This window comes from Tetrao urogallus (genome assembly GCF_951394365.1).
Source record: "Tetrao urogallus genome assembly, chromosome: 1".
NCBI lineage: Eukaryota > Metazoa > Chordata > Aves > Galliformes > Phasianidae > Tetrao > Tetrao urogallus.
The window spans coordinates 134224504-134250702 of record NC_136813.1 but is presented as its reverse complement, the minus strand read 5'-3'; the positions used below and the strand labels follow the sequence as shown (position 1 = coordinate 134250702).

Here is a 26199-nt window from a genome sequence, read left to right as displayed (position 1 = left end):
CGTAGCCTGGTGATACTGGAAATAGTTGTGAGTGAAACTTTTCACAGAAGCACATGTCAGTGTAACCTCTGAGGTAAGTGGGCTGTCTTCTTTCCTTCCCATTCCTGGGTACAGATCACAGAAGCTGGTGCCCTGTACCTCCTTGCCAGCTCCATCCTGCGTGAGACAACTTTAACGTGCAGGAGTGCGGAACTCTAAGCAAAGCCTAGAACAGGAGAGGGCACCCCTGCAGAAAGGGAAGCACTCTGCTTTTCACAAGCTCTGGTCAAGATGGACATCATTTTTTCCCGGCCCCCCTCAGGACAGGAAGATCAGTTGTCCCCCACTAAGGTAAAAATTTTGCTAGCAGAGTAGAATTGGGTTTCTTTTTGGTACACAGAACCTTTGCTATTTCTGAGATCATGAGCTCCTCTGCCCTTCAGCTACAAAAGAGAAACTCATTCATTCATCCACTTGCTCCCATCCTTATAGAGTAGTGCTAGCCGCCTGGATACGGAGACAACTCTCTCGAGACATTGCCCTTCTCACTGGGTTGGCAGGAGGAGGCAAAAGATAACTTCCAAAACCTCCTTAGGGCAACGTGGTATGGCTAAAAAGCTCCAGCCCATGCCACCAATTTCAGGCCAGCTCTGCTGCCAACATGGACTTCTAACACCCTGAAGCGTCTAATCTAACAGCCTCGGGTTAGCTCAGTCTCTAAGAGCAACAGCCACTTTCAAAGATGGAAGTACTCAAGTCAAAACACTGGCTGCAGCTCCTAATGAGGCGGTGTCTGCATAGATGAGTCAGAACCACTGTGCCTTGACGTCCCTGCTGTATGAAGGAAGCCAGCTGTAAGGAAGGGACCAACTCTGCTGCAGGTCTGTACATCCTTGGAAGTGAAGCTCAGTGGCTACATTAGATTCAAACCCTCTCTTTCTGTAGGGGTATCAGCAGTCCATTTCTCAGCAAGTTCCAGACATCAAGCAGTTGCTAACTTGTCTCCTTAAGATCTTCCATTGGGAGTTTGTAGCTCAACAAGAAAGAAGGAGGTGGCGCATGAGCAGGGCTACTTGGGCCCTGCATTGTTTTCTTTGCACAGTTTATACAGATGTAATCCTCATTCTCAGCCATTTCTGGAGAGACACCAACGCAAACTTGATGAAACCACTCATCGCAGCCACCATCACACTGCACCCAGTCTACCTGCAAGAGATTGTATCAGCAACATTAGAAGGAGAGACAGAAAAGCAGAAGTTCTATGAAGAAAATGTCTTCTATTAAATCCACCCGATAGAATGAGAATGCAAAAAGCGTTTGGCACAAATTAATGAACTATAGAACTTGTTTTAATAAGCTGCTTCAGTTTAAAAAGTAGTATTTCCCCAGCAACGCTGCTCCTTCTGTATCCTTAGGCCATGGCAGCTACTGCTGCTGTAGTTCTACTTTTGACTTACAGAGCAACATGAAAACAAAAATACATTAGTAAAAATAACAGTAGTGGCAACATATCTAAGATGGAGTTTGTAGGAGAATAAGCTGACAGTCAGAACAGAAAGCATCACACAGAAAAGCAGATCAAATTTTTTTGTAATAAACCAATCAATTCTAAACTTGCTGATTATCCACCTCCCAACAGCAACATGAAGCACTACAGTCTGTAGACCCAGCAGCATCACTGCTCACAAGCTGTGTGCAGCAAACACTGAAAATGTACTACACTTAGGAGTGCTGCACATCCCATTTCTGCTCAGAAACAGCATGTGATCTGGAACATTTTATCACCGAGGCAAAGAATTCTTTGAATCAGACAATGCATGTTCTCCATTACCAGTAAAAGTTACTCAGCAGTCCAGTCTGAAGAGTTTAAACTTCCCAACCAAGATAGAGTACTTTTTCCCAGATTGTAATTTTTCATCTTCCCCTCATGTTTTAAAGTGGCTAGGAGAATGAGATGAGTTTGTCAAGTTTTATTCCCATTTACATACCTACCCAAGTACTACTCAATACCTTCTCATTTCAAATTATTCTACTTTTGTTACTCAAGCTGTTCAGCCTTATCATTGAATTCACTTTGCGTGAAATTGACTGTGATGGGACTAAGCGAAAACTCACTTTGTCTTTGCAGGGCCTCTGGCAGTTCTGTGCAGCACATACTGCATTCTCATCATCTGACTCCTCAGCTCCAGACCAGTCATACTTAGAAGGAATATCTAGGACTTTCTTCTCTCTTTTTTTCTCTGTGCTCTCCTTTGCCAGCTCCACCTTCGCCACAACCACCTTCTCCCTCTTCTTCTTCCGCTCCTCTTCCTTGGCCAGTTTCTTTGCCAGCTTGTTCAGCTCCTTTGTCTTATCCATGGTGAGTTTTAGCTTCTTTTTCTTCGGCTTTTCTAATTTTTTCAACTCTTTAGATTTTTGCTTCATATCTCCAAAGAACTGTTCTGCTCTCTCCAGCTTTCGTTTCCGCTTCCTCTCAGACGAGTCTCTCCCTCTCATTTTCAGTGGTTTCTCATCCATGCTGTCATCCTTCATAAAAGGGTAAAAAGAGATTGTCGGGGTTTTTTTCCAAACAAATTCCCATATACCGTAAATCTGTGGTTAAAACCGTACTCACCTCTGCCATTACCATAACATGGGGGAAGAAACTTATCCAGCAACATACTGTCACGAATTCTAAATAAAAGAGGCTCACCTTTATCTTCACTATACTAAAAAAAAAGTCTTAAGTACCCGAAGCATAGTGAATTTACAAGGTCCAGTAGGAAAATGTAAAATACCAGCAAGAACAAGGAGAAAAAACAGGCAGTAATCACAACTCCCTACTCACGGTGCTTTTCAATAAAAGTTAGGAAGATTGATGGCTAGGTGTTCTTGCTTGTTTTTCATCCTAGGTCAGTCTTGCCTATAATTATTTTTGAAGAAAGCAATTGCTATCCTGGAAATTAGAACAATTGCTGAATTCTTAAAATGTATTATCAACTCCAGCAAGAGAAGACTGCAACAGATCCATTACTTGAATAGCTCCCAAACCAGGACACACTACAAAAAAACCTGGTGTTATTAAACACTCTTAAGTAGTAGATTCAGATCAAAAATTGGGTTTACAATTAGCAAACTGTCATTGTAGGTGACAAGTTCTATTTAGAACCACTTCAAACAAACAAGACTGATTCAGTTTGAGTTAGTTCAGCCATATATTTTAACCTTAATTATATTAATAGATTAAGGACATACCACAGGCCAGTAAAGACCGGGTCTGTTTACTGTACATGACTTAATATAGCTTCTCCACCCTATAACAAGTTCTCTGAAGACTAATTTGCAGAAGTCTACCTATTTTGCATCTAAATAGACAAAGAAAGGTATTTAACTCAAAATGAGTAATTCTGGCCAAACAAGTATTCGCAGAGATTAATCACAAAAATGTTGAACCCTACCCTCCACCCACAAAGCTGTTTTTAACTATCAGTCCAACACTGTGGCATGCTATTTATAAAGTGCTATTTGCTGGCATTCAAATTGTTCCTCAAAAAAACCTATAACCAAAACATAACATTAAAAGAAAATTAATCTTACGAAATGAAATCCCTAGATCTAAAAATAGTAATGCAGAACTTCTCCAGAAGAAGGATCTGCTTTATGCTACCATCCTACAAGCTAGCAGTTTGGCAACATCTTGACTTACCCACTGTATTGGATGGCACTCAAAAGAATGATAACTGATCAGTATGCATTACTGTTCAAAAAATGTAACCCATTTTATGTTGATGTATGCTATTGTCAATAAGGAATAATCTTCAGTGCATTTCCTGTACTGCTCAGTACAGGAAACAGCAATAATGTACTGTGTGACTATATATGGTCAAAATGACCCTATTCAGGTGACACAGGATGAAGGATGGATGGCAGTACAGCTCCAACACAAGAGTTTACATTCTCTTCTAATGTACAGCCCTCATTCATACACGTTATTTAGCCACAGCGTGAATGAGGCATAAACAATTTGAACTAGTCCTTAGAATCACCATACACACCTGACTTACTCAGTACTAGCAGAAAACTCAGCACATTTTCATAGAATATTTTCAAAAAATAGGAGTATGTGGGCTAATTTGATGAGAACTGAAATCTTGTTACCTACATTAAAAACAATGCTCTTTCCCCATCAACAGAAACTTGGCAATGTACAAATATTATCTAAGGTAAGTACAAGCTGTCCATATTAACAGGAACATAAAATGTCTTGAGTTGGAAGAGGTCTTAAAGAAGTCCCTTCCAACCCAGGCTTGAGAACCTCCAGGGATGGGGCATCTTCAGCTTTTTGGACCACTGCCTCACCACTCACCAAGTAAAGAATTTCCTCCTAATAGCTAATCTAAACCTCCCTCTTTTAGTTTTAAATCCATTCTCCCATGTCCTATCACAGTTTCCACCTTGTTTATATGCTCACTTCAGGTACTGGAAGGTTGCAATGACCTTCTCCAGATTGAATAAGCCCAGCATCCTCAAATTTTCTTTGTAGGAGAGATGCTCCAGCCCTCTGATTATCTTTGTGGCCCTCCTCTAGACCCATGCCAGCAGCTTCGTCTCTTCTTGTGCTGGAGACCCCAGGCCTGGACGCAGTACTCCAGATAGGGCCTCACAAAAGCAGAGCAGAGGGGGACAATCCCTTCCCATTCCCTGCTGGCCATCACTCTTTTGATGCAGCCCAAGATGCTGCTGGCCTTCCATGCTGCAAGCACACACTGCTGCCTCACATCTAGCTTTTTCCTCCATCAGGACACCCAAACGCTTCTCCACAGGGCTGCTCTCAATGAGTCTTTCTCCCAGTCTACATAGGTATCTTGGATTGCCCTAACCTAGGTGCAGCACCTTGCACTTGGTCTCGTTGAACCTCATTAGGTTTTCATGGGCCTACTTTTCAAGCTTGCTCAGGTACCTTTGGATGGCAGAGGAAGCATGGGCATGTGGCTTGAGAAGAATACAAGGATGCTATCCAGACACACAGAGACAGAATTGGGAAAGCAAAGGCACAAATGGAACTAAACTCGGTGAGGTATCTGAAAAACAAGAAGGAATTCTACAAGTACACAGGTCAGAAGGGAAAGGTCAAGGTCTCTCCCCCCTCCCACACCTAGCCCATGATAAACAAGAAGGGAGATATGGCTACAACAGACACAGATAAGGCTGAGGTATCCAAGTTCTTTGCCTCAGTCTTCACCGGCAGTCAGGCTTCCCATGTCTTTTACCATCTATGAATATCTACAGTAGGGGCTGGGGAGAGCAAAACCCCTCTCACTGTAAGAGAAGCAAGTCCCAAACCACCTGATGGAAGTGGATGCGTGCAAGTCTACGGAGCCAGACAACTTGCATCCCAGGGTCCTGAAGGAACTGACATGGCTGTCAAGTTACCCTCCATCATATCTGAAAGGTCACAGCTATCAGGTGAAGCCTCTGGTGACTGCAAAAAGGGGAACATCACTTCCATTTTTAGGAAGGGTAGAAAGGAAGACCCAAGATATTACAAACCACTGAGCCTCACCTCTGTGCCTAGGAAGATCATGGATCAGATTCTCCTGGATTTTATGTCAAGTTATATGCAGGATGAGGTTGTGATCCAAGTTAGATAGCACAGCTTCACAAGGGCAGAATTGTGCCTGACCAATCTGATGGCTTTCTACAATGGAGTGTCAAGATCAGTAGACAAAGGAAAAGCAACTGATGTTGTCTATACTGGAATTCTGAAAGGTCTTTGATGTGGTCCCACACCACATCCTTACCTCAGAATTGGAGAGATACAGATCTGAAGGACTGTTCAATGCATAAGGAATTGTTTGGATGGTTGCAACCAGAGTGCTGTTGTATGGGAACTGTTGATCACAGCCTGAACCTCTGATTGACCATCTGAGGAAAGCAACGAGTCAGCCGTGGGAACATGGGTGAAGGCAATTCACTTGTGCTGCCAGGAAGGTGTGGAGCCTGGCTCCACCTCTTCTAGACCCCATTTGAGGACTATCACTGAGAAATGATCTCTCTCTCTCTGAAGACTGCTCTTTGTGGAGTTTACTGCAACACCAGTACACATTTTCACTTATTTTGATTCTCTTTCCATTGTGATAATCTTACTAAGCCTAACATCTGTATACTTATTGATCTTACATCTTACCAAGCCTAACCTCTATGTACTTATTAACTGCGCAGCTGTGGTCAACAGATCCACGGTCAGGTGAAGGCTGGTGACAAGTCATGACTCCCATTGGCCTTGGGATCAGTGCTCTTTAAGATCTTCATTACTACCTTCACCTTCAGCAAGCATGCAGATGACTATAAGTTGAGTAGTGCAACTGGTATGACAGAGGTAAAGATACCATCCAAAGGTATCTGGACAAGCTTAAAAGGTGGCCACCAGCACAAGAAAAGACATGCAGCTATTGGCACAGGTCCAGACGAGGCCACAAAGATGATCAAAAGGCTAGAGAACCTCCCAAAGAAGGGCTAATGGACCTGGGCATATTCAGTCCTGAGAAAAGAAGGCTTCAAGGAAACATATCTGTGTCCTTCCAGTACTTTAAGAAAAACTTTTAAACAAGATGGAGACTGACTTTTCACATGGCCTGATTATGACAGGACAAGGGGCACCAGTTTTAAACTAAAAGAGGGGAGATTTAGGTTTGATGTTAAGAAGAAATTCTTTACTCTGAGAGTTATGAGACACTAGCACAGAGACTGCCCAGAGAAGCTGTGGCTGCCCCATCCCTGGTGGAGCTCAAGCCCAGGTTGGATGGGGTGGCAGCCCTGTCCACAGCAGGGGGTTAAAACTGGATGGTCTGTTCTTCAGGTCAGGTCCTTATTAAGGTCCACTCCACGCATCACCTGGTTCCACACAGAACAACCTCCCACATTCAGACCCTATGTCTGAAAGCATTTGTTGAAATGCTTCTTGAAATCTGTCAGGCTTGATGCCACAACCCCTGTCCTAGGGAGCTTGTTACAGTGCCTACCACTCTCAGGTGAAGAACCTTCTCCTAATACCCAACAACACTCTCCCTGACACAGCTCCATGCTGTTCCCTCAGGTCCTATTGGTGTCATTAGAGAAGAGATCCCCACCTGCCACTTGGCTTCCCAGCTCAATTGATTCTTTGATTATAAAACAGAGCCCCACTACTGTCTGCCTGTCAGTCTAAGGCATCTTCATTTACCATAACCCTTCAGCCTGACCCACCAGCCAAATGTTCACCCACTGCATTATCTTTTTGTCTAGCTGCAGGCTGGGATTTTGTCCAGAAGGCTACTAAGATAGATAGCACTGAAATCTTTGCTGAAATCCAGAGAGGTTAAATCAACTAATTTCCTTTGGTCAGCTAACTGGTAACCTTGTCATAAAAAGAAATTAAGCATGTTAAACACTTTCTTTACAAACCCTTAAAAAGAAGCACTATAAATGACGTGATCTTTTTCCTGTACTAGACTACTTCTACATGATCATACCTCCATTACATGAAGGAATCTGTCTTCAGAGGGTGGATGAGTAGCCTGTAAAATCCGCCAGATGTGCTGAGTTTCATCCAGTGATACCTCCAGTAGGTCTCCTACCATCATTAAATCTTCTAACTGAGCCTTTGCTCCAGGTGACAGCTCCAATACAGGGGGCTCCAAACTGCGAGGTACCAGTGGACTTTTCCGAGGCTGCTTTCTTGGAGTGCTGGAACCTTTCAGACAGGAGACAAGTTGCATGACGATAAAAGGAAGAGATCAAAACAAAAAAAAGAAGTTACGTACTTTGTACAACAGCTACTTAAAGATGGAGGCAATCCCAAGCAAAAGAAAAAGAAACACAAAAACAAAAATCATGGACACAGCTTTATACACCAGCCATCCCAACTGCAATGCTATTCTCTTACTCCTTATAGAGAGCGTATCCTCTACAACTAGCAGAGGCAACAAGAGTAGTTCCTCTCTTGCTCTCTGACTGCTCATTGCAGTTGTCTGTTCAATTTTATCGAGCACATAGGAAAGCAGATACCTTGAGAGCAGCTTTTAGAAGCAGATGAATACGCATGTTCAGCACAGAATGAGGGAGCAGTCCACATATGTGTCACCACTTCCTCTGATTTAATGGGGATTTCCTCATCACAAAACAAATTGGGTTCTAAGCTGCTAGAAGATTTTACGCTGGCATTGTCCTGAAAAAGACCCACAGGAAAAAAAAATGTAACATCTAGCTCTAACAAATGCTTACCTCAAAGTAAATTCTACTAAGGCCAAACAGTTTGCTGTTCCTAAAACCCTCCTTCAAAGTATCCCCACCATAGACACCAACACTGCTGGAAAAAGGTAGAAATTAAATCCCTATGTAAACAACAGAAGAACGCAGCAGCTGTGGAGGCAAGTGAATTCTAATTCTCTAATCAGTGAGTCATGAGATGTATTTGTCAAGTTTTTTCCCTAAGCAGTCCTTCAAATGAGGTCTTCAGAAGTCAACACGACGACACTCTCACTTAGCTTACATAGTTTTGTTTGAAAAATTTGACTGCAAGATTATAAAGACAGCATCTTTAATAAAGCAGAGGTATGCAAAGTAAATAATGGTTATTATTGAAAGAAATGCTCTCTGTAACTACTTAAAGGGAGGTTGTAGTGAGCTGGGGGTCAGCCTCTTCTCTTGTGTAACTGGTGATAGGACTGGAGGGAATGGCTTCAAGCTGCACCAGGGGAGATTCAGGCTGGAAATACTACTTCTCTGAAAGAATGGTCAGGCAGTGGAATGGGCTGCCAGAGAGGTGGTGGTGTCACCGACCCTGGAGGTGTTCAAGGAATGTTTGGATTTTGTGTTGAGGGACATGGTTTAGTGAGAGCTATTGGTGACAGGTGCATGGTTGGACTGGGTGATCCTGTGGGTCTTTTCCAACCTTGGTGATGCTGGATTCTGTGAAATGACTGAAGATCTTACAGGGAAAGGAAAAAACTGCATGTTTCATCCAGCACAGGATCTCAGGATCTAAATATCAATAGATGGATGGCCACAAAATGGCAGTAATAAATAAAAATCAAATTTTGCCCTGAAATCAGGATTTTAATGGCAATCTTGAATAATTTTAAGATACAAACACTAAAAAAAAAGAGAAAGGCTGCAATACTTAAGAATGTTGTGAATACTTTCAGGAAAAGACTAATGATAGCACTGGTTTGCACTCAGTGCATTGCATAAAGCTGGCTGCTTGACATCTCAAATGTGTTACAAAAACAAATATAATGAATGTGATGCATGTCATCGATGCAAGTGGATCCACAAATAGAAAGAGGTTAGGAATGTCTTAAAAGTGGGAAAAAACTTTGTTTTGATTTTGCATTACAGTAGGCAGAAAATCTGAAGGCACAAACCCTTCTCAGTAGATACCCTGACATCTGCTAATATTCACTTCTCCCTTCCTCACTCCTACAGGTGAAATTAATAAACTCCTCAACCAGTTATTTTCACAGCATAATCTCTATACATTATTTTTAAACCCATCGTTCCCACGGAAAACATTTATAAACCACAAATGGGAAGAAACACTTGAAAGCCAACAGTATAAAGAATTAAATTCTGAGTAACTTTGCCATTTCTTTTGAACTCTGCTGCATCTATGTTAGAACTGAGTAATTTGGCTGTGTAAAAATGTGCCTGCTCTTCCAATCACATTAGCTGACCTAACAAAAGACATTTCTGGTCCCTATCTGCATTTGTTTTGTCAGATTTTTACTTTAGATTTTTATAACGATGGACATCCAAATCATAAGGACAAGTAACAGATTTTCAAATCATGACAACAGAATGCACTCAACAGAAATGAAATTACACTCCTGCAATGCCCTCACATCCTGACAAGCATATGCCTGCCATCTTTCTCAACATACGCTTTCTTTCATCACAACCTCAGAATGTGCCACATCTTTCAGAAATGCCTTATTATAACTTCCAGTGCAAAGAACAGTTTGCAGCATTTTTCTAATGAAGACATTCTAATAAAAGTTGTAATATTCAAATACAATTTACTCTTGTTGGCATCTCACAGGGCTGCAAGACAAATGTGGCTTCATGCAGTTATGTACTTAGACACAAGTTACTAACAACAGGAGATTGAGGCAGAACATATCTGAAAAATTCACTGTTCCTCTAGAAAGCAGAAAGTGTGCCTTAAAAGAATCTGTACAATCACATTTCTTTAAAGTAGAAATGACACTATCACTAAATAGAAACCACAAAGTAAGAAGAATCGGTGACATCGCTTTCATCTGTATACATACAAAAAAGACATTTCAGAAGTACTAAAATGAAATACATCATACATCATACAGACAATGCTTGGCTAGCTCTACAATTGCTTTCTCTCATCACTTTTTTTCTCTAGAAAAAAAATACATATTTATATAAAGTATAACTACAATGACAATTTCTGAACTGGACTAGTTTCATAATGTGAACCAGAGATTGAGACCTGAACAGTTCCACGTATCAGAACTGAATAGATGTACCTCCTTTTATATTTATGTGGGTTGAATGAAGATAAAGGTATGAAAACATGAGAGCAGCTCTGGCATCGGGAAGCTTCTTACAGGGCACAAAGTTTTCAAAGACTTTTTTTTTTGCTACAGTAGAAACCAATTAAGAGCTCTCCAAATATTACTCATATTTATGATTCCTAACATCTCTGGAAGAGGCATAAGGACAACGTCTAATCTCAATGGTATTATGAATACAAATCCCCTGAGAAACAGTTTTTTCTTTAGCAATAGAAAGAACCTTCTGAAACTCAATCACAGGACATTTAAGGATTTTGAACAAAAACATTACAGAACTTTCCAAAACACCAAAGCTAAGACATTCGAAACTAAGAAGTACCTCTTGTGCATCAGAAGCCAGGGCAGAATATACTTAGTAGCTTAAAATATTCTGGAATAAATTGAAACAAATCGAAAACAGGTGTTCTGAATTAACTCCACACAGACAAGCCACACTGGATTACTTACCTTCATGTCATAGCCATATGTTTCCCTGATGTCTTCATCAGAATCTGTCTCTTCATCATCATAATCCAAAGTCTGTCGAGGGGAAGAGGACACACTCCCTATCACTCTGTTAAAGGCTGACTGCTGGAAACTAGTTAAGTGTCCCTGAAAGAAAAATAGAGTAAGAAACCGAAACAATGAAGCTTCTAGAAAAATCTATTTAAAAAACTGAGGTCACAGTCACTAAGAAAAGGATGGTTCTTTAATCCTGAAGACAACTGTCTGGCTCCCATTCATAGCAAGTTGCGAAGAAAGACAGAAATAGGATCTTTCAGACTTTATTTCCAAGTTTTTGAGTAACAGTGACTAGGAAGATCTAGCTACTGTTGTTCATTGGTACCAAATTATACCATGTTGAAGCTGTACAAGTTTCTTTACCACAGCATCATCCGATTACTGATCTTGATCTCAAGATGAGCAAGCTGACTGCAAGAAGTATCAGTGATTCCCTACAGCCCTTGATAAAGTTTCCTAAGATATCAAAATCCCAAGAATGAAATCTATTAGAACTTATAAATACAGATACTTATGATTCTGTCAGAGGTAGATGGAACTTGGACACCAAAGTAGCCACCACTTTAAAAATCTTCAGGCCATTAGCTGGCTGTAGTGTTTGAACCAGCATCCTTTTTACACTTGTTGCTTGTGTTTACACAGTTGCTACTGACAACGAGTTCAAAGTAATAGACCTGTTGCCAGAAAAGCCAGGAACAGCCTGAAACTAACAGCTGCCTGAACACTAGAATTCTCAGCCTAACTGCTCTCTCCTCTCCAAGCAAGGAAAGGCATTTTGACACAATGAAGAATGACTAGCACAGCGCATAAGATATTCACACCCCTACCTGAAGATCTGGGTTGGCTGCTGCCTTCTGTAGCTCTGCACTGATTATTTTCTCTGTTTTCTCCCGTGCTGCCTGCTCCACCATTCGCTGGCTGAGCACAGAAAGCTTAGCCAAAGCAGAGGACAACTCGTCAGTAGCCAAAGCTTGCCGTGCTCGATCCTGCCAACTCATGGCACGCTCTGTCAAGCACTGCAATGCCTCCCCTTCCGGCAGCCGTACAGGCAGCTTCTGCAGGGACACCAGCAGAGACAGTATCGTCTCAAGACGTGGCCTTCGAGAACGCATGCAAAGTGGACACAAAAACTTCACTTCTTTGGCCTGCCAACTAGAGCCCTTCTTCTGAGAACTTGTTTTGGGGAGAGGCACGCAGCCGCTATGAAACCAGTCTTTGCACAGCTCACACTGCAGCATGAATCCACTAGCTGTTTTGCGGCAGACACAGAATTTGACTTCTTCTATACGATCCACCATAGTCATCTTGGCCAGGTTAGCTGCTCTGAGAGCATGCATGGCTTCAATCTCCTTCTGTTCCCGCTCCTTGAATATGGCCACCTATCCAAAGACAGAAACAGTTCATGACCTCCACAGCAAGGAGAGATCACTTTTTATTAGCAGCACAGAAAAAACACATCAGGAGATCTTCTTAGTTAAACTAGCCCAAAATTATGGGACTGTGCAACCTATTTAAAACTTCATTTAAAATGCCTCCTCAATTACATATTGCTCCTCTATGTCCTCCTGACAGAACCACTGTACAAATATTAGATAATGTTCTCTGTTTAAAAAATGTCCGAAATTCATAATTAAATCCATTATAAAAACACAAGAGAAACAGATATTCATTGTTTAAATGCTGACAGCAGCAGGAACCTCTGAGAGACAGTTTATCTTCCTGAAGCAACTTCTATTTCCTCTGTCTCTATTCAAATAAATATAATGAAGCATACTAAGATAGAACTGGTTGTATATAAGCCATATTAAAGATTCTGCATGTATTTTCTTTGTTTGTGGAGGAAGGGCAGCCAAATGACAGCAAGTTCTTCTGATAAGCTGCATCAATATCCTTCCAACAAAGAAGAACAAATGTAACACTGTTTCCTACCCAGTTTCCAGGATGAAGCCTTACAGATAGCCCTCGGACATTCTTCATGTAGGAACAAGGAAGGACAATGCTTAAACAAAAAGACTTTCTACAGTATGGTAGGCAATGTCTAAGGTCAGCAAATTTAGAACACACTTTTAAAATCTGTTGACTCGTATCAGCAAACCACTACCATAAATCTTAAGAATCAAAGGAACGATTGCTAAAACAATCCAAAACAGAATTTACTTCAGTTTAGTATACTGCATAAATGTAACAAATAGTACTATGCTGGGTACTGCTTAAGAGTTACATTCCATTTCATATGTATTGAAATCCTATCAGAATATTAGAAGAACACCCACACATTATTAGACCAAGAGCATCTAAGCTATTTACATAGCCAGATACATATTATATACTTGCACTTATTTGCTGAACTGTGCTTCCCTCTACTTTCACTGCAAAAAAAGCAAACTATATTACTGTGCAAGTACTATTAAATATTTGTTTCAGCAAAATTTATCAGATTTCCCTGAAGATTTTTTTTACACAGATTAGAGACAAGTTAAATCCATGTATCAGGAGACACTACCTTTCATTGCTCCTTACCACAGCTGCAGTATCCCTGGCCTCCTCCAGCCCATCCTCCAGCTCACTCAGGGATTCCAAATCAAGATCTTTCTCCTTTTCCTTCTCCATCAACTCCTTTGCCCTCTTCCGTCTATTCTTACTGCTTCCATAAACACCAATATCAGTGCGAGGGCTCAGAACCTGTAACCAAAAAACTTACACTGTTACTCCCACAAATTGGAGGTTTAATCTGTTTCTTAAAAAAGCAATAGTTGAGGTTGTTTATACATGAAATAAGACTAGCCAAACACAGACTAGTCTTTTTTGTTCTTTGTTCAGCTGAAACTTATTATTTTCTATTATCAAATGGAATTTGATAATTTATTCTGCCTTCCAATACTGCAGAAGAGCATCAAGATCCACTTCTGAAGTCTGACACTGTACTCCTGTTGCTTACCTGTAACAGACTGTAGCTCGAGTTCTTCTTCAGGAAGGTCCTTCCAGTGCGCTCTCTCCAAGCCCGCGCAGCAGCTACCTGTGACTCCAGTTGTGGCAAGGCATCAAGGCGCACTGGTATCGGGCGGCCTTTGGCAGACAAGTTCTCCAGTTGCTCCAAGTAGGCATAGTTGTTCCCATTCTGGGGTAAAAGAAAATTCCCTGAGTCAAAGATTGCACCATTGTGTCAGTGGCCAGTTGGATTTCAAGCCATGTACCACTCTAGTCAGTGACAAAAACAGGAACGGAATGGAAAGGACAGCAGGGTTGCCATCTCACTGCTACTTTTAAAACTCTCCCTCATACAGTTTTTATTTTAACATCTATTCTGATGTGGACAACTGGCTTAGGGAGTAAGACATTTCATTTCAAGCTGGCAGTCTTAAATCCTACCTGCTCACTAGCAAGCTACATATCTGAGAGTTCTACAAGGGCTGATGCAAAGTCAAATGAGATCTCACTTCAGTTCTCAATAAATACTTGATACAAGAAAAGCAGCTGCAGTCCAGAGATTAATACTGTGAATATCACAGAGACTGCATCAATTTCAGTCCATGTTATCTGAATAGGGCAATAGAAAAGGGGGGCTCTACTGAACTAATAACTAACTTCAATCTATTTCAGACAAAAGCATTACAGCTATCAGTGCCATTACATCTGAGACAAAAAAAAAAATATTCAACACACAGTGGGGAGAAAAAAACAAAACATTCCCATAACCATCTCCAAAAGTAAAGACCTTTGAGGAGAACATTCTCCACTGCGGCAAGTATTGCCAGTGATAGTACATAGAACAGTAATAATAAATACAGCCCTCTAGAGTTACATTTCTATCATAACAAAATTGTCAGTTTTTACATCTCCTAAGAAATGGGCAAGAGGAAGGAAAAAATGGAATAGTGAATGGGGAAACAGTTAAACAAAAAGAAGAAAAGGAATTCAAGCACATAATCTATGACAACTACACTGAACAACTACAGTAAGGATTCCCTTTGGGTCATATCTGTGGGTAGAAGGGCTAGGAATAAAGAGTATGTCTAAACAAAAGGATGCAAACAGAAGGGTCCAATTCTTGCTGTAACCTCTACCTGAATGGCCTCCACTTTGGCTGTCCAGTCTCTAGCCCGCTGCAGGGCTTCTTTCAGTGCCAGCACATTGGGCAGGTAAGCAGGGATGTTCTTTGCTTCATTCACAATGCCCTCCAGGGCCATCATGCTTTGGCGTGGCCTAGAGTAAAAAACAAACAAAATTATTTCCAGCCTTTTCTCAAAATGCCAGCCATCTAAAGCCACAAATTTGACAGGCAAATTTGGGACTTCATCACTATGTGTAGAAGCCTAGAATATATCATGGCTCTATTCTTGGAGCGTGCTACTGGATACCAAGTAACAGCAAAGGTCAGAAAGCTGAACTTGATTGTCTGAAGTCCATCAAAAGGCCACAGCATCAGAAATCCTTAAAATTGAGGAAGTTGTTGTGTACCATACTGAGCACTTTTTTGTTTGCTTGCTTAGGGGCAAGTAAATAGCAAAGGCAGCAACAATATTCACACCTTCCAGCCACTGTACAATACAAAAGGGAATCAGCCCTTCTGTAACTCATCAATAACCTCAAACCCAACTCTTGGGCAATGGCAGAAGTAGACTACATCTTCAAAGCCACCACTCCTCACAACTCACTAACAAAGGCTGAGAATCCCTTAAGAGTGTGACCTGTAAGAACAGTTTACAGAGGAACACTCACCTGGCCTGCAGGCAGACCTTGGCTTTCTCCTCCCACCTCTCCGAAACTGTGAGCAACTCCTGAAGTTCAGCCATGGCTTTCTCTACAGCATGATGTGGTGCCAAGCCCACACCTGAGTCGATCAGCTTCTTCATCACATCTAGGGTGACCCTCTGGGGATCCAAGAGGGTGGACCTCACCTCATCCAGCCACCGTGCCTGCTGCAGTTCCTGCTTCAGCCTTGGCAGCTCAGGAAGTTCTACATAAAGGCCAGAGCCCATGTCTATCAACTCTTGCAGCTTGGACGAGTCTGGGACCTCATCCATCATAGCTTCTTGAGCACGCTCGTGAAATTCCTCCACATCATCAAGTAGATTCTGGAGTAACATACAGTAAAAAGCATTCAGAAAAAATGACCACAGAATCAAAATAAAGTTGGCTGTAGGATCAGTCAGATATGAGTTTGTATGTGATCATCACATCGTTGGTCAAAGTTTCTACACACAGTGTCAACTGTTTTATCAGAAGCCAATGAGTCTCACATAGGGACTACTTCATTCATTATACATATTAGTTGTAACAAAATCTGCAACTGAAGTAACATAGCTGCAACCATCTAGAGATCCCTACAGAACAAGATATTATCGACTGCCCAGATAATGCTTATTTTAAAACAGTGGGCTGAGGAGGGACTTCTGCAAAGATGTCATCCTTTTAATCAGTTGTTGGAGGCACTCACTAATGCTGATAATACGTAACAGAACACAGTATGCTAAGGGAAAAAAAAACAAACCAGAGTTAAAGGAGCATGAAAAGAACAATAGTCAAGTTTGCAATTATTTAAAGCATGCTCACCACTGAAGCATGACAGAGTTTTAACTTAAAAAGTAAAGATATGAAAATGCAAACACCCTCCAATGAAAGAAGAATTCCACAGCAATGTAACCACATTTCTGTACTTGTCCGTATTTCCATGTTTTGGAACAGCAGTGAAAAAAAATCAAAGATCAGACAGGAAAATATCCCCATGGGAGATTTATTCAAGGACATTCAACCTGTATACTTGATTGATTCACTCCTGAATCTCTTAAAAAAAGATCAGAATCAGATGCTACTGATGGCAAGTCAGTGCCACAATAAAAAACAAAACATTTCCTACACCTATGCTTACTGCCCTTCTTGCCTGATGTTGCTTTTCATGCCCACGTAGAAACCAAAGACATTTACAAAAAACAAACAAACAAACCAACCATGATCCACATTACAGGGTTTTTCATATAGGAAACAGATGCTGAATGCTTCATAGCAACAACAATAAATTATTACAGTCTAGTAATTATCAAGCCTTTTGTGTTAGAAAATACTCATCATCCAATCTAATTCATTGTGATGGGTAATTGCAGTCAAAAACCACGCTCAAAGTTGGTGAGTACATAGGTTTAAGTGATCATTATCTGACTTCATTCAAGAACTAAGACTATGATTTTTAACCAGCAAGACTATGAGATTTATCAATTTTACTAGTTAGAAACTGCTGAAGCCACGGGAACTTACACATGCACACAGAGTACTTCAACACAATTAGTTTCCTAAGGCTATTTAAAAACAGAAAACAAAGACGCCACCCCAGCTGGGAGAAAATATTTTGATAAAATATAAATCAGAACTGTTAAGAGTTTATTATATGAACAAAAAGTCGTAAGCCACCCAGAAAATAGATGCCACAGAAGAAAACTGCTGTATAATAAGCAATCAGAAAACTGGCAAAGAATCTAGAAGATGTCTTCAGCTCTGTCATCTATGGACCATGCCTTAATTTGAAGCAGGTTTTAAATACATTAGAATCAAATGCACTAGAATCAATGAACTCTTAACAGTCTCACAGGTCCATTAATATATGATGATAAAATTTCATGAGGCAGAAAATACTTAGTAAATATTTGGAAATATCTTCCTATCATATACTTTCCACTCAATTAACTGCTGGGAAACACGTTAAAGAACATCTTAGAAGGATAAAGATTAGAGTCAGCAGGCCTGGATAATCTGTATCCTGCAGTCCTATAGTTTACTGAAGATACTTGTTTTCAACAACAACGTGCCAATATCAAATAGATGGGAAGAAAGCCCAATATTAAATCCCTCTACTATATGTTTGCTTATAGAATTAGCTGCACACATGGTGACATTTAGAACTTTAGGACCTCAATTTAGCAGTACACAACATTCTTCTTAAAACTGTATCAATGGAAAACACGAGTTAATAAATGGTTGACATACATCAAGAACTATTTCTCAAGATGAAAAAAAAATATTTACCAAGGATTCCTAAAGTGTTTTCCTGGAGGTTGGTTAGCAGGCCAAACAGTATTTAACATTTCATCAGAGATACAGAAACAAATCAAGTTTACTGCTGAAAACTCCTGCTGTAATACAAACTGCCACAGTGATAAATGATAATCGCAGCCAGGAGAATCAGTATGATCTGGATCACTTATTAGTCTAGATTCACTCAAAGACAGGTGCAAAGAAATGTATGAAGGACAAGAAGTACAGGCCATGCATACAGATTAAGGAGACTGAAACCTGGAAAGCAAAGGCTGAAAAAGATTTACAGATTCAAGTGCAAAATTGCCAGTGTACTACTGCCTCCCTGCTCTCCTAAAGGAGCACAGCAATACAGCCTTCTGAAGTTCCTGCAAAAACATACGAAGGGTAGGATTTAACAGGAAATGTCACTGCTATAGATAGCTTTAATGATGCTGGAAGAAAAGCAACTGGTTCACTGAGATAAAATTGGGCTGCTTGGTCAGTGACAGACGGAAGCGATCTTTTCTATTAGTTTAACCATGAAACCACCACATCAGACTGCATCCATCGTAACAAGCATCTTGAAAAGTGTATGTATATTCACATAAAACACTTTGGTTCCATAGCCTAAAAGCTGTCATGTGCCATGTGAAGGCCACACAAGACCAGCAGTATTCTTCCAAAACGGGAACGAAGGCCAGATGGCATAGGTTTGAGTCATTCACAGGGCATTAGACATCCATGCTTAGGCAACAACATTGAGCCCTACATATTAAGCTGTTATGACTACATGAGCATACTATTGTAGTACAAACACCATCTTTGCCGACTTAGGTGCTTTAAGCAGGAAAATGAGAAGAAATTACACATTATCATTAATTCTATCGTGGATAAATAGCATCATGTAATCAGCAAAACTTCAATCACAATAGTAAGATTACTTGAAGTAGGAAGACACTGAGCTAAATGAATCCAGAGTATTTTCCTTCTTGAGGCCACAAATATCACCGTGAAGCAGTTATCTGATTTACAGTAAAAGCTGAAGTCCTGTACATCAGGCAAACTAACAAACCTAACAAAAAAAAAACAAACAAAAAGCAACCAAAACACACACAAAATAAACAAAACATGAAAATCAAAACTAACAGACAAAAAAAAGTCCAGAAAAAAAGCACAATGCTTACAGTATATCCAAGCATATACAGATATAAAGATACACAGATGTAAACCTACCTTTACTTGTCGGGCCTGGCTGATAACACAGGGCAAGCTAAATAACTGATGTACAAATGCTTTCAGCTCCTCCATAGTCAGCTTGGTCCGTGTCCTTCCACTATCTTGGCTCTGTCTGCTGTATGAATGAACACAAGAAAACATTATATGAAAGACACAATGACACCGACACCTGGGTTTACTCCCAGTAACAGACACGTATCAAAATCACTCGAGACCACCAAGAAAAAAGGCCAATCAAAACAAAACATCTCTGTAAGAATTTAAATCCTTGAAAACTAGATTTAATGTAAAACACTCAGCTATAAAGAGAATTTACTCTACTCTTTGACTTTCTAATTGGGTTTTTTGCTCCAACTAAACAAACAAATACACAAAGAGGTCAGGGTTTTTTGTGTTGCTTCTTTTTTCCAGTAGAAATGCTTGATTCTTCAGAAACTCAAGATTATTTTAGGTAAAATATTGGCCACAGCTCCTTATCATGACCAGGGCAAGCAAGGATGGTAGAATTCCAGTTGCTCCTCACATAAGCAAATTGATTGGGTGGAAAATAGTAGAGGTTGAAACAGATAAAGAAATGAAACTACTGAACAAACTACGCAAAGCTACACAACTATACACAGTTTCAAGTGCTCAAATACAAAGTCAAACAAAATGCCTTAGATGTGACTGAAAAGGAAATAAAAGGTGAAATTTTTTCAAAACTTACTAAGGCTGATCAGATACAGGTAACAGGGAGAAAGACAAGTTTCTGAAAACAGAAACAAAAAACAAGACTGCTCTGAAGCACAAGATCTACAAGATGTTCCATATACTGGAAGACACATCCAAAGCAGAAACTGTTTTTCTAAGAGTCTACTATACTACATATAGTAAAAATCAAAAACCAAAGCAGCTCGCTATTCAAACATAGAAGCCTCTTCCAAAAATATTGAAACTGAAGAAGTCTCTATAGACTTGGTATTTGAAATAAGCATCTTCAGAATTCAAGTCCTCAGCACTGCTAATAAGGAATGTATGTACCTACAAGGATACTATTTCAAACCGTGGTAACCAATCTGTGGGAACCAAGAACTGCTTTGGGAAGTGAAGGGTATGGAGTTAAACATCATCAGTGGCACTGATGCCACAGCTTCTGGGGGAACCTCTGTCATTAATTCAGATTTTGATCAAGAGACAGAGTAACGCTGACAACAATATGGAGGAAACCACAGGGGCCAAAACATTTAAAGGAAAAAAGGTAACGCTGACTCTCTGTCTTTAAGTTGATACGGGGAACCCATTGCTAAGGAACTGATTTAAGCAGTGAACCTCCCTTTCCGGTCAATTTGACAGATGGGACTGTTCACAAGAGCCATGTGAAGATCTATACTTGCTCAAGCAGTTAATGGCCATGACAGGCATTGGCAAAAGGTCTCCGATATACAACAGTAACATGCTGTGAAAATAAATCTTGTTTGCTAGAGTTGCCTCTCTTGCAGGCAGAGAACCACTGAAACTTGCAGAAGAAAAAGACTGGTACTACATACGACACATCCTTCCATTAAGTACCACTAGAAGCAAGTGTTACAAGCCCGCTGAATGCAGGAAAAGTTAAGTGGCTCTACACTAATGCAATATTTGGTGTAATAATCACTGCAGGCACAGCAATCTCATGAGCAGGACAGATTTTAAACACTGAATAGCTGTTCCCTGCTAATCAATACACATTTTATCACATTAAATAAGTAGTAAATTTCATCTTTCATTCTGTGGACTTAAAAAGAAAATGTAGATGAGTCATCAAATATAATTACACTGTGTAAAAGTCACAGAGAAAAAAAGAATACTGCAGGCTTTGATTTACTGTAACAGACAGTGAGAAAGAATGGTAGCTGCACTTGGACCCACCTCCTAAGCACTCCAACCCTAGTGCAGCCATACATTGCCACAGCATTATGTGTCACACAAGCATTCACATATCCCTGCCAATAAAAACTCACAACTTTGACCATTAATAAGGGGGAGAGAAAATGTGGATATATTGAAGCCAAGTCCATTGTTCTGTGCCATCTGACTATACATAAAACCAAAAAGAAGTGCAACATCATTAGCTACGTTTGGATCACAACTTTATTGGTGCTTTATTCTCTGCCAAGTTGTTCTGTTTCAGCACTCATTTTTAATGTATTTCTAAACTTATCCTTAGTGCAAATGTGATCCCTCTTATTGTATTAAATACGAATACAAGTGCTAAAGAACTAGCTGAAGGCAATTTCTGATTTAAATTTCCTAGTGTTGTTTAAGGAGGATTTAAAATCTTCTGAAAAATTCTCAAACCTCTATTTTATATCATGTTATGGTTTAGCATACAACAGTAGTCTTAGACTACACAAGTTTCTTTCTTTGTCCCATGGGATTTGATTAATTTCTAGTTCAGATACATCATTGAAAGTTGCCAGTTCCCTCTATTCTACTTCTTGAAAAAACCCTGGAAACTCACTAATTAACTTAAGGCATGTCTGTTGAGAAGTGTCATTGGATCTAAGATACAACATTTCATCATCATGGCTTGCATTTGAACACTCCATTATGTCCTGTGTAGGAAAGCAGGGTATTACAACTAGCTAAGAATTTACTTCGCACCCCATTCGTTAAAGAAGCCTTAAGCTTAACACCAAAAACTGTATATGCAGCAAGGAAAATGCTGAGGTAGTGACAGCAAAACATTCCAGAAGGGTCATAAGCAAGGCAGGCAATACAAAGACCTAAGGGAGCCAGAAGATATAAAGAGAAGGCACTACTGTTCAGCCAGACATTACTGCCTGCAACTAGGGAATCAATTTTTGCTCTCTGCACTGCTTTGCTCCTCAGGATCCCATCCTCCTAGTCATTGCTGGCAAGACATTTCCTCTTCATCTTCCAGTAATTCCACCAGCATACCAACGCATTCTGCAATTCACTTGTAAGCAGCTGGCAAAAATCAAACATTTTTGAGAAATGCTGTACCAGAAGGTATAACTAAGCTTGCCTCACCAACCATAATTGCCATTTCCTAGTTTCCTTACACTCAGCTTCGCAGTACAACGTTTTAACAATTTTCTTTCCTAAAGCAGTTTTATCAACTCATTTTTTATTTAAGCTATATACTTAGCCATGCTGACTAAAATATAAACATTCATGTCAAGAACTTACTTCCATTGCATTTTTTCTTCCAGCTGTCTTTTCCTACAACTCTCTCATACATTTAAACAAATGCCTGATCAGGGATCAAACAATTTTTCCAAAGGATTTCACATTTCAGTACATAAGTCAGCTCAAAACAGTATATTTAATGCATTTCAAGTTTGCTTTTTGGATCTTTGTTTTAAGTGTATGTCTCCCCAATCTCTCAATGGCTCACAGCACTAAAGGCAAACACTAGAGGTAATTAGTAGACAGTGAGAGCTCAGTTTTCTTACATTCCCAGGTCCAACCAAGTAACAAAACAGATAGATAAAAACTGTTAAAAAAAAAAAAAAAAAAAAAAAAAAAAAAAATCAGTCTTACCTATGTTTTTGCTTTTTACTCAGAAGCAGCTGTGCTACTGAAGCACAGGTCTCTGCTTCTTTCACAGCATCTCTAAGCTTACGGAAGAGATCATTTTCCGGGTATTTCCTGTCTTCAGCATCTTCCAACATCACTCTCAACTCAATTACATCTGTAGTAACAGCATACAGTTTGAATGTAGAAACAAAAGACATTTTAGACTGCTTCCCAACCCTTACATCAAGGTTCCAACAGGCTAGTTCAATTTCAAACACACAAAGATGAGTTTCTCATTTCTTTTCTCACTAAACAACACAGCGTTTTCTCTCATTAAATCAGAAAAAGAGTAAGTAGGATGCCTTTCAACTCCTGCAACAAAGAACGGAAGTCTAACCTTTTTTGTGGTTGAGGTTAGCAGACAGAGCTTCTGTAACTCTACTGACCCAAGTGTCATAAGACTGTGCTCTAACTTTCACTCCATACAGCAAAGAAGGAAGGTCTTCCAGTGGATACCGATACCTGGAGATATGAAAGGAAAATAAAGCAAGAGTATTAATGCTTGCACAATACCTAGGATATTGCTTACTGTCGAGTTTTCTCAGCTAAAATAAGGTCAGGACAGAATATGTATAATATCCTCTGCCTTGAACTCAAGAATCAAACAAAGAGGATAAAAGCACTCCTTAAATAAAGGAAGAGAAAAGAGTGGCCAAATGTCAAATCTGGCAATCAGTCTCCAACACAGCATTGATCTGGAAAGGGAAAAAAACCCAACTGCTGGCATACCTTAAACACTTGTTCTGCATGGGGCACGGACATAAATCAGATGGGTGGTATAGGCAGACCAAGCGCTCAGGATTACAGGAACACGTAAGAGCTGACAAGAAGCACGTTGTTCTGCAAGCTGTGCACTGACGTTCATCATCTGGAACCAATTCAAACACCTCTTCTTCAGACATCAACACTCCCTTAAAAAAAATTAGACACCTGTTAGAAACGCCAGCCCAGACAAAGCAGAGGAAATGGGGAAAGGGAGCAAAATTTCTTTTGCAGGTAAAGCAAAAGAGTTGCCTTTCATTACTTACCATCTGTACAACAGTTTCCCTTAAGCGTGTTTCTTCTTCTATCATCAGAGTCATCTCTTTGCAGACCATGGCAGCCAGTCCGACATCCAAGCACTCTGGATCTGCAGCCATCTTGAAGATCAGTTCTTCATGGGAGAAAACGCAATGACGCCCAAGCCTTCGGTAGTGACTCACACACTGACGTCCAATCGGAAGCTACAAAAATCAACGTCATTCATCATTCTGGGACAAAACATTTTGAGACAACCTCTCACCACCCACTTTCCTTCACAAAATCTGGGGAAAGACAGACTGAAAAACAGAAAAATATATTATGGGAAAAAGGTGAAACGCACTGCCATCTAGAAATAACTATGCTGGGACTGAAGTTAACCAAAGCTAGCATCAACCACTTTGTGTCTCTGAAAGCACAAAAAGAAAGTATTACTAGATAAATTTTCTGTGCAATTCTGGGTTACATTTTGCATAGTGTCAGAAGAGGAGTTTTCCTAGACACACAGATTATATCATGAGCATAGAAGAAAAGAAATCTGACAATTCCACAAACAATTTATCTGATAAACGAATAGATGTCTTAACTTCTAGAATTTATATTTCAATGTATCAAAGCAGAAGTTGGATACAGATAAACTACAGATAAGATCCCATCTTTCATCTGTAAACACTGAATAGTGATGAGGCACTTTTATCAACTTACTGAGGAATCCATGTAAGTTATGTTCTGGCTATTAGAATATGGGTTAACACAATTAAAAGATGCAATGAGCTGACACAGAAGGAGAACAAAAGAGTTATATGCCTACCTCCAAGATGCAAATGACAACAGCTATTCAAAACAGTACAATAATCTATATGAAATCCAGGAAGATGCATTAGAGAAAAACTAGCTGAAGTACTACAAGATCAATATTTGAAAAGGAAGACCACATGAAAAAGTTTCATTTTGAAGCTGTTTAAAATAGTGTGAACATCAAAATCATTTTCTGCTATGAAAATTAACAACAGTTTCACAGTTATTCCAGGAACTATAAGCATAAAGCACACTGTGCAGCATAAAAGACTACTCTTCAGATAAGAAATGATTAACAGTCTCCTTGCAAAGGACAACTAGTAGAGACACAAAAAACATATACAGAAGAGCAGACCCAGTCAGCAGTGCAGAAGTTCACAGCTTCAGCAAAGTTGTATCCCTGGTTAAATCCAGAGTGATAGGCACGAGGAAAGGTCACGACAAACTCGCCAGCACACTGGTTGGTTCTGTACACCTAACATAAGTGAAGAAAAAAAGGGGAGAAAAAAAAAAGCACTAAAAAACTTGCAAGAGAGGTTAGAACATATTGAACATCATTTGCATTACCTGTAGAACACAACAGAGTCAATGCAGCTAAGTGGTAAAGTTTGATTCTGTCTTCTTAAAATGAATCCTCAGTTTATAGTGTCAATCAAAAAAAAAAAAGTAAAAGCTAGATATCTAATCCAGCAGCTTAAAGTTCTCCTCATTAATTCCAAAAAAGGATTATTGACTATCACTATTTAATCCACCGCATCACAACCTGCAAAGGCTTCTAGAAACAGTTTATGATTTGCTTTGCCAGAGTATTTGTCAGAAAAGCAATTTATCCTAACACAAAAAGCAAGTCAAAGTGACTGCTGCTTAAAGGTCTGCTGTCAGTAAGGCTAGGTCAAAGCAGTTTGTAAAACTGAAATTTCTATAAAACAGCAGTGTTTGACTGTCAAAAGATATTAAAACTAATTCACAGACAAATACAGTAGAAGGATTTTTTCCATTAAAATGAACTGTAACACAATGTACATTTATTCTGCAAGATATTTTAAGTAAGAAGCCTGACACATCCTCTTCTGATGTGAGATAATTGGATTTCATGGTGAGGCTCGAAAAGGATTCAAAAAATAGACTTCAGTGCCACCTCATAACTAATGAACTGGAGATGTAGGTGGCCACCACAAAAGTTCTTCAGAGTTACATCAAACTACTGTTAACACAAGTCTGGCACAAAATGAAACTGAGTGGATAAAACGCCCATGTACTACTCACTGGTACACCATGTTCCATCAGCACGTTGGGGTTCATGATAGTGACCAACTGATGCAGGAGATCAGGCTGGGATTCAAATAGCTCAGGAGCCAACTCCTTCATCACATCTTCCAGTTGCTCAGCTGCGTGAGAGGGCACACCATACCACGTTTTTGGCTCTCCCCTACCAAAAAAATACCACAGAAACAGATGCATTACTTAAAGGAAACAAATGATGGCACCCAACTGCCAAGTACGCGAACAGTGATGTTAAAAGGGTAAGCCA

General features: G+C 40.0%; 1 protein-coding gene across 1 annotated transcript in view; it reads right to left on the bottom strand.

The window, feature by feature from the left end:
- Positions 1–972: 972 nt before the first annotated feature.
- KDM5A (lysine demethylase 5A) overlaps positions 973–26199 on the bottom strand; it is a gene marked incomplete at both ends in the record, with an annotated part of 48481 nt that continues 23254 nt past the window's right edge. Inside the window, 17 exons of the mRNA XM_079545363.1 lie at positions 973–1185; positions 2095–2505; positions 7470–7690; positions 8005–8164; positions 10992–11135; positions 11873–12424; positions 13566–13727; positions 13984–14163; positions 15110–15248; positions 15765–16120; positions 19287–19401; positions 22815–22965; positions 23188–23312; positions 23580–23761; positions 23879–24073; positions 25024–25143; positions 25935–26097. Of these exons, the coding sequence (XP_079401489.1) occupies positions 973–1185; positions 2095–2505; positions 7470–7690; positions 8005–8164; positions 10992–11135; positions 11873–12424; positions 13566–13727; positions 13984–14163; positions 15110–15248; positions 15765–16120; positions 19287–19401; positions 22815–22965; positions 23188–23312; positions 23580–23761; positions 23879–24073; positions 25024–25143; positions 25935–26097 (3589 nt within the window). The remainder of the gene's footprint in view (positions 1186–2094; positions 2506–7469; positions 7691–8004; positions 8165–10991; positions 11136–11872; positions 12425–13565; positions 13728–13983; positions 14164–15109; positions 15249–15764; positions 16121–19286; positions 19402–22814; positions 22966–23187; positions 23313–23579; positions 23762–23878; positions 24074–25023; positions 25144–25934; positions 26098–26199) is intronic.